Source organism: Antechinus flavipes, chromosome 2 (assembly GCF_016432865.1).
Source record: "Antechinus flavipes isolate AdamAnt ecotype Samford, QLD, Australia chromosome 2, AdamAnt_v2, whole genome shotgun sequence".
In the NCBI taxonomy this organism is placed as follows: Eukaryota; Metazoa; Chordata; class Mammalia; order Dasyuromorphia; family Dasyuridae; genus Antechinus; species Antechinus flavipes.
The window spans coordinates 513,882,644-513,890,603 of record NC_067399.1 but is presented as its reverse complement, the minus strand read 5'-3'; the positions used below and the strand labels follow the sequence as shown (position 1 = coordinate 513,890,603).

The 7,960-nt window shown below is 42.1% G+C and overlaps 1 protein-coding gene across 1 annotated transcript; it reads right to left on the bottom strand.

Moving 5' to 3' along the window:
* Positions 1 to 78: 78 nt before the first annotated feature.
* Positions 79 to 5,429, bottom strand: MRPL52 (mitochondrial ribosomal protein L52). The gene is made up of 5 exons (XM_051980435.1): positions 5,373 to 5,429; positions 5,189 to 5,246; positions 4,922 to 4,989; positions 1,697 to 1,761; positions 79 to 247 (listed from the first exon to the last, which is right to left on the bottom strand). The coding sequence occupies exons 1-5, from the start codon at positions 5,398 to 5,400 to the stop codon at positions 107 to 109; spliced, it is 360 nt and encodes a 119-aa protein (XP_051836395.1). The 5' UTR covers positions 5,401 to 5,429; the 3' UTR covers positions 79 to 106.
* Between the last annotated feature and the right edge of the window lie 2,531 nt (positions 5,430 to 7,960).

Sequence of the window (7,960 nt, the reverse complement as noted above, 5' to 3'; positions counted from 1 at the left end):
GGGAAGCCTGGAGCTGTGAAAGGCTCTCTTTACTGAAGCTGAAGAGAAAATGGAAAGCAACAGGAAGGAACGCTGGGCGCTAGAGAAGGGGGTTAGGTTTATTGATTCATAGGTCCTTCATGGAAGCCCTTTTGGGCTTCAGCAGGTTTTGCTGTTTCTTCTCCTCCTCCTGCCGTTTCTCCTGCTGCTGTTGCTCCCACTTCTTCAATCCTGCATCCATTTCTTGGGACAGCAGCACAATTCGTCTCTGAAAGGGAATCAGTGAGAACAGGTTAACAGGATTTGGAAATGGAAGAGAGCCTAGGGTTCATTTCATCTAACCTTTTTATGGTAGAGATGAGGACACTGATCCCTAAGGTTAAGTACAGTGTTCACCTGGGGACTGCAGTCCTGTTGTCCAGCCTTCTACTGTCCAGCCAAGACAAATGTTTCTGACCGGAAGGGAGGAATGGGGAGCTGGGCCTGGGGCTTGGAAGAATGGTGGGGCCAGACATTTTTACAAAGTCTAAATATTGATTATTTTGTTTAAATTGAACCTATTATTGAGGAATTATGAGGAAGGAGTGAAGAGAAAGCAATATGACCATGTAGGCGAGGTAGGCAAAGCATTATAGTCCATCAACAGATGGACTAAATTTCAACAGAAATTTAGAAAGGACAGCAAAGGTGTGTGCTGGAACCAATTCATACCAGCTCAAGAGAGTTCACTGTTCAATTTTCAGTGTGAGCATTTACATCTGGGAAATTGTCAAATGTTATATATTTTGTTAAGTGACTTGCCCAGGGTCACACAGCTAGGAAGTATTACGTGTCTAAGGCTACATTTGAACTCAGGTCCTCCTGAATTCAGGGCTGGTACACTATCTACCTAGCTGCCCCCATAGATGTAGAGGGCTGGAATTCTGAATAAGTATACTTGAAACAAGGTATTAACTCAGTGGAATTGATGAGATGATGGTTCTCCAGTTCACATATATAGTTAGCACTTGGTATGGTGATGTAATGGTTCTCTAGTTCACACATAATCAGTTTGCTATAATACTGTAATTATAATAAGGTATATAAAGGCTAAAAGGACTGGAAGATAGACATTCCATTTTTGACCATCCTCGTGGTAGCTCTCCTGACTTCATCACTTCTCCACTAAGACCAAGGACTCAGGCTGATCCAGAGGTCCTACAGAAAGGAGCTAGCCTGAACATTACACATTAATACATTTTTTTAAAAAAGAGAATCAACTTATTTAGCATTTATGAGCATCCCATTGGGAGGTGCACACATATACAGGGATATATGTACACACCCACACAATTTAGGAAGAAGATGGAGCTCAAGTTTTGGACATATTGAGTCAAGGTGATGGTAAATCACCCAAGTGATCCAGTAGGATGTGGAACTAGAACTTAGGGGAGAGATCAGGGTTTTAGACTTTACGAAGTAGTATTAAAAAGTCATTAATGTGTATAAGATCACCAAGGGAAAACAAAGAGGGTTGTAAAAAATAGCTTTGTAGAATGCCAACGTTTTTAGAGGGCAAAGAGATCAGGGAGGTGGGGGATAAATCAGGAGAGAGTAGTATCATGGAAGCCAAAGGAGAGGATATTATAGAAGTAGTCTCCTTCACATGTAAGTGATTAAAACCTGCAGGTCAGAGGAATTCCTGACAAAGCCCCTGAAAAGGGTTCTGGTTACTCACCGCAAGCTTTTCCCTCTGTGCCTTTCTGTGGAGTTGGCCTTTCATTGGGGGAGCACATCTACCATCTATAAATAGAGGTGAGAAGGAAAAGGCATGTCTTGTGAAAGGCAGTCACCAACATTAAGTACAAAATACCCTATCATATTTGTCTATTTCAGGAAGAGCTCCACTCATACCTGGATTATTAGAATAATTTGATATTGTTGTTTTTAGGTTCTCCTTTTCTAATCCATCCTGTATATCAAGGCCAGTTTTTTGTTTTGTTACCCTGAAGGCATAGTAAAATAATCACCACTTTACATAGCATCTTAGTTTTCTTTTTTTGCTGAGGCAATGGGGTTAAGTGACTTGCCCAGGGTCACAAAGCCATGAGGTGTTAAGTGTCTGAGACCAGATTTGAATTCAGGTCCTCCCCACTTCAGGGCTGGTACCCTAGCTGCCCCCTGCATCCTAGTTTTCAAAGCCCTTTTTCATATACTACTAACAGCTTACTGTATACAAATTTTAATGGTGGGGGCAAAAGTTTAAACAAGTGAAGGCTTGTCCTTTTAAGGCTTGCTGTCCCCCCCAAAATAACCAAAGAGCGATGTGAGGTCCATAGAAGGTCATTAAAATAATTAGGGAAATCATGGTAGATTTGATATATGAATTGGGCTTTAATGGATGGATAGGAAGATATTCTGAGCTTAGAGGACTTCATGAGTCAGAGGCATGTAGACAGGAAAGTATATGGTGTATGCAGAAGACATGGTGGTCCAGTTTGGTAGGAACAGAGTAAATATAAAGAGAATGATATCAGATAAGGCAGAAAATTGGATGGTTAAGATCTCACCACATTTTAGATGGCTTTGAAGGCCATACAAAAGAATCTTTTTTTCGTAAAGATATTAGGTAGCTTGAGAAGACTTTTGTAACAAAAGAGTAAGATAATTAGAACACAAACAATTACTCTGACAGCAATATGGACAGCTGAGTTGGACTCATTCAAATGGTAGAAAGATCAGTGCAAAAACAATTTTAGTAGTCTGGGCAAGTGGTAAGAATAGTTTATACAGTTGGTAGCCAGCCTACCTTGGTGTTTGATTGGTGAGAGCGAATATGTTCAATAGATATTGTAGAGTTGTTATTGAGAAATGACATCCATTATCTCCTTTGGTACTCATAATATCTTTTTCAAATAGGGCAAAAATTAGCTCTTATCTCACAAGTGGGGAAACTAATTTGCTCAGTGAAATTAGGTGATTTGATTTCCTCTACTTTTCCAGTCTTAATCTTAACTTTCCTTCCTGTTATGTATTTTCCCATCTAGTGAGGATGGTTTCCACAATGTTCCATGAACAATACTCTCTATCTCTTAGCTCTGAATATTTTTCCTGGCTATCCTCTATCCATGTCTGAATGCTTTCCCTCCTCATCTCTGTATATGGGCTTCCTTCAAGTTGCTGCTAAAAATCTTATTTCCTACAGGATGACTTCCACAATTTCTCTAATTCTAGTGCCTCCCTTGTTATTTTCTATTTATCCCACATAGTTTTTAAAAATATACTTTTTTGCATGTTTTCTCCCACATTAGACTGTGAGCTCTTTGAGGGCAGGGCTATTTTTTTCCTTTGTATCCCCAGTACTTAGCACAGTGGCTAACACATAACAGATGTTTTGTCAATGCTTACTGCCTTACTGATTTATTTAAAGTGATAAACTTTTTCCATTATACCATATTACATTTTTGAATCTCTCGGGGCTACCATCCTAGCATTCAATTCAACAGATATTTGTTGAATGCTTACTATGTCCAAGGTCTGGGGTTAGGCTCTTGGGATGAGAAAATAGGAAAATAAAACCTACAACATCTCTGCTCTTAAAACCTAACAGGGAAGGGAGCTAGGGTATGTATTTAAGAAGGCATATAAGAAGGTAAAGTGGGATAAGGGCAAAATGGAAAGCCTGACAAAATATTTTATGAAAATAAAGGAAGGAAAAGGTAACTTACACTGGGCAGTATCAGTATTTATTGCTACTGAAGAAGAGCAAAGACCCTGTTGTTTTTTCCTGGAAGAAGCTGTGGTATAGTCCAAAGACCACCTTTGAGCTTCAATTTATGTATCTATAAAACAACAGGATTGGACTAGATGGTCTCTTACTATTCCTTTACAACTCTATTCCCAGTATTTACTAGTAAAACTGATAAACATTTGTTGTAGCAAAGAATAGAGATGGGTACCTTGACTACTGGTCCAGCATGTTGAAGAAATGACTGTTTTTAATGACTTTTAAAAACTGACCTTTTTATCCCCAACTGAGAGGCAACAGGGTGTAGAGGATAGAATTGGTATATAAACCAAGAAGCCCTGGATTCAGATCCTGTTTCTGACATATACTGAGCCTGGGCAAGTCACTTGACCTCTCAACAAGCTAGAAAACTCTCTGATGCTAAGAAGGTGCTGACTTGAGTTGGCAGAGGTAGTTATGAGATCTGGTCCCTCAATCTATCTCCAAAGCCCAGAACAGCTCCATTCAAATAAGAGATATTTAATAAATGGGAGCTGGGGGTATATTGAATAGTGTCTGAGTTAGAGTCAGGAAAACCAGAAATCAAATTCTGACTCCAAACTTGCTAACCATAAAACTGAAGGAATATCACTCAAGCAGTTTCCTCCATCCAGAGAAATAATAAACCTTCAAGGTTTGTTGTGAAATTCCGATGGAAATATTTGCAATCACTCTGCAAACCTTAAGGCTAGCAATTCTTACCGACCTGGCCCCTGCCTCAAATGCACACAAACAAGTTAAATAACTTTAACCTCTGCCTCAATCCTCAACTGTAAAAAGGGGCGAATGGCGGCTCTGGTGGTTGTTCAGTCTTCTCCTGTGACTCTTAGGAACCCATCTGGGGTTTTGACAAGATGTTGTTGAGTGGCTTGGCAATTCCTTCTCCATTTTTACAGATTAAACAGAGGCAAAAGGGCTAAGTGACTTGCTGGGAGTCACGGAGCTAATGCTGGAATTGGTCATTAGGTCATTCTGACTCCAGGCCAGGTAGATCTGGCCACTGTGCCCCCTCCCAAGGTTTGGTAGGATCAATGAGTCCACGAATGTAAGGAGATTTGCAAGATTTATAGGTTGCACAAAATGGACCGGGCTGTTATGATTGCCCCAGCATTTCCTTCCCTTCCAGTCTCAGCTGACATCTCAAGGTCGCTGGGCCGGGAGGCTGCAAGAGCTCACCTGCATAGGACCAGTCCGGTAGTTCCGTGAGCGGCCCATAGCCAGAGGGGCTGGCGGCCAGGCCCTTCCTGGGGGTGGGGGGGAGAAAGGCCAGAGGTCAGTGAAGCCCCGCCCCACACCTGGGCTCTTCCCAGCCCCGCGCTTCAACCACCCCTTCCTCCCTTCTCCCATCACTACCCCGTAGCCCGCCAGAGATGGCTCCCCCCTTCTCCCCGGGCGCTCCTCGGTCAGTCCAGGACTCCCGGATCCCCCGGCCCGGACCCTCACTGGATTCGCCACGCGCCGCCAGCCCGGCCCGCCACACTCAGATGGAGCTGCCGCACCCCTGGGAAGGAAGAGGAGCATCATTAGCTACCCTAGGGCCGGGAGCTTCCAGCCAGCCCGCACCCTAGTCACTCCCGATTCCAGAGACGCTTCTCAGCCCTGTCCCGTACCCCAAGCTCCCACCTACCCAACCACATAACAGCCAGCCCAGCCATGCCAGGGGGAGGATTAAAGAAACCGGAAGGGGCGGCACTACGGGAAAAGGGAGGGGCGGAAGTACCGAACTACTGTCTGCGAGGAGAGCGCTGGGTGCCGCCATCTTGGTGCCGCAGCTCTAGGGAGCCGCCATCTTGGGTGAGCACTCTTAAAGACCCTGCCATCTTCGGTCTTTGTACGGACAGAACGCAGTTGCCATCTTAATCAGACAAATTCCATCGCAGGCATTTTTAGTTGTTGTGGGAAGGGATCTTTCTGCGCCTGCGTTCTAATTGGCGCTACCTGCCTTTAATTCAAGCCCATTTATTTAAGCAACATATGTGCTAAGCATAGGCGTTAAGACCCCAGCGAGGATTCAAAGACAAAAATTAAACAATCCCCTTTCCTCGAGGAGTTTATATTCGTGTGGAGGTGGAGAAAGTTAGCATGCAGCAGGTACAGAGAAAAGTAAAAAATTTCGGTTGTTTGACAGACTAGCAATCAGACAGCTAGTATGTGTTAAGCATTTTTTTGTCCTTCCCCTTCTCCTCCCCTTCCTTACCTTCCCTTTCCTCCCTCTTCCCTCTTTCCCTCCCTTTCTTCCTCCCTCCTTTTACCTTCCTTTTTTCTTCTTTCTTCTCTTCTACTTCCCCCATTTATATAACATTCTTAACATTTTGCAAAGTGTTTTATAATTCTTATTTGATCTTCACAAAAGACCCTAGGGATAGACACTATTATTATTTTTTGTACCTTTTTATTTTCAAATATATGTAAGAATAGTTTTTAACATTCGCCTTTGCAAAACCTTGTGTTCAAATTTTTCTCCTTCCCTCCCACTTCTCCCTTAGACAGCAAATAATCCAATATATATTAAACATGTACAATTCTTCTATGTTTCCACAATTTTCATTCTGCACAAGAAAAATCAGATCAAAAAGGAAAAAAATGAGAAAGAAAACAAAATGTAAACAATGACAAAAAAAGTGAAAATACTTTGTGTTGTGGTCCACTTTCAGTCCCCACACTCTTCTTTCTATATGTAGATGACTTTCTTTATCACAAGTCTATTGGAATTGGCCTGAATCACCTCATTGTTGAAAAGAGCCAGACACTATTAGGAATGAGGAAACTGAGGCAGAACTCTGGACTAACTGATGGGGGTCTTTGGAAAGTAAGTGGGCATTAACAGAGAAAGTCTGAATTACTCTTCCCCCCCTTCCAAGCAATTGGGGTTAAGTGACTCCAGGATCACACAGCTAGGAAGTGTTAAGTGTCTGAGACCAGATTTGAATTTAGGTCCTCCTGACTTCAGGGCTGTTGCTCTATCCGCTGCCCCACCTAGCTGCCTCTACCTGAATTACTCTTAAACAATCTGGAAGCTAAGGAGGAGCACTGATAAGATTTTTGATCAAGTCTTCTGTTTTCCTAAGTAAATCTTTATTACAGTGAATGAATCTGGGAGGGGAAGACCTTCAGGGTTTCTGGCCAAAGCAGAAATGATTGCTTTCGACTTTCAAACTGAGTCGATCTGGAACCTAAACAAAGACTAAAAGAAGCTTGGCCCAGGACCTACTGGTGGCCCATCTCAGAGAATAGGACTGGTTTTGGATTAAGTCTGATTCTTGGACTAGGTGAAAGAGGAGATTCTTTGCCTCAGTAGCGATCTACCTTTAATTACTGAATGGGGGTGGTTTCAGTCAAACCTGTTGAAGACCTTAGCTTAAAAAGACCAAGGTCTATCTCCAGGCATGTTGATCTATATCCTTCCACTGCACCCAGAGGGCTCTGGAGGGGAAAGTGAGACAGGTGAGCTTGTCCAGCCTCCCTCACTTCAATCCAATCCACTTTCAGGTCAGGTATCCCTTCCTTGATGTCATGATCCTCTTAGAGAATGAAGGACAAGAACAATTGCAGTAAGCTCTGGTTGAATTCCTTGTTTCTGACCAAAGCAGAAGTGACTATTATTGACAATTCATCTGAGTCAATCAGTTCCCAAACAATAGCTAAAAGGGGTTAGGGCTAGGACCTATATACAGGTCCTTAATTCCTTGCATTGACAAACCCTATAGTTACTGTATCCAATCAGAAGGTCAAGTTAGGATGTCAGTTCTACCCCATTGTTTTCCCCCTATAAAAGAAACTACTGGACCTTAATCTTACACTAAACTCCTTTTTGGTATTAACCGCCAACCAATAGTGTAATTTCTCCAATTCTTTGAGAGTTCATTGGGAACCTTCCTGCCTTATGGCAGCAAATTACCTTTGCCTGCCATATAGTGTCTTTCTCCTTATAACTAACTCATTAGTCTGCTAATCATTGTTGTAACACCTCATTTCTTTGTGGAAAAGGTCATCCTTGGGTTTTTAAAGCCAAAGAAGTTCATGTTTGATTTTAGTGGCAGTAGGGAGCCACTGAAGTTTACTAAGCAGGAGAGTGATAAAATCAGTTCTTTTTTTATTTTATTTTATTATATATATATATATATATATATTTATTATTATAGCTTTTTACTTACAAGATATTTGCATGGGAATTTTACAGCATTGACAATTGCCAAACCTTTTGTTCCAGTTTTT

Bases quoted from the DNA above. Each gene is read 5' to 3' on its own strand.
- MRPL52 (XM_051980435.1), bottom strand. From the start codon at position 5,400: ATGGCTGGGCTGGCTGTTATGTGGTTGG. The intron at 5,247-5,372 runs GTAGGTGGGAGC...CTTCCTTCCCAG, and splicing joins GCTGGCTGTTATGTGGTTGG to GGGTGCGGCAGCTCCATCTG. The intron at 1,762-4,921 runs GTGAGCTCTTGC...CTCTATTTATAG, and splicing joins ACCGGACTGGTCCTATGCAG to ATGGTAGATGTGCTCCCCCA.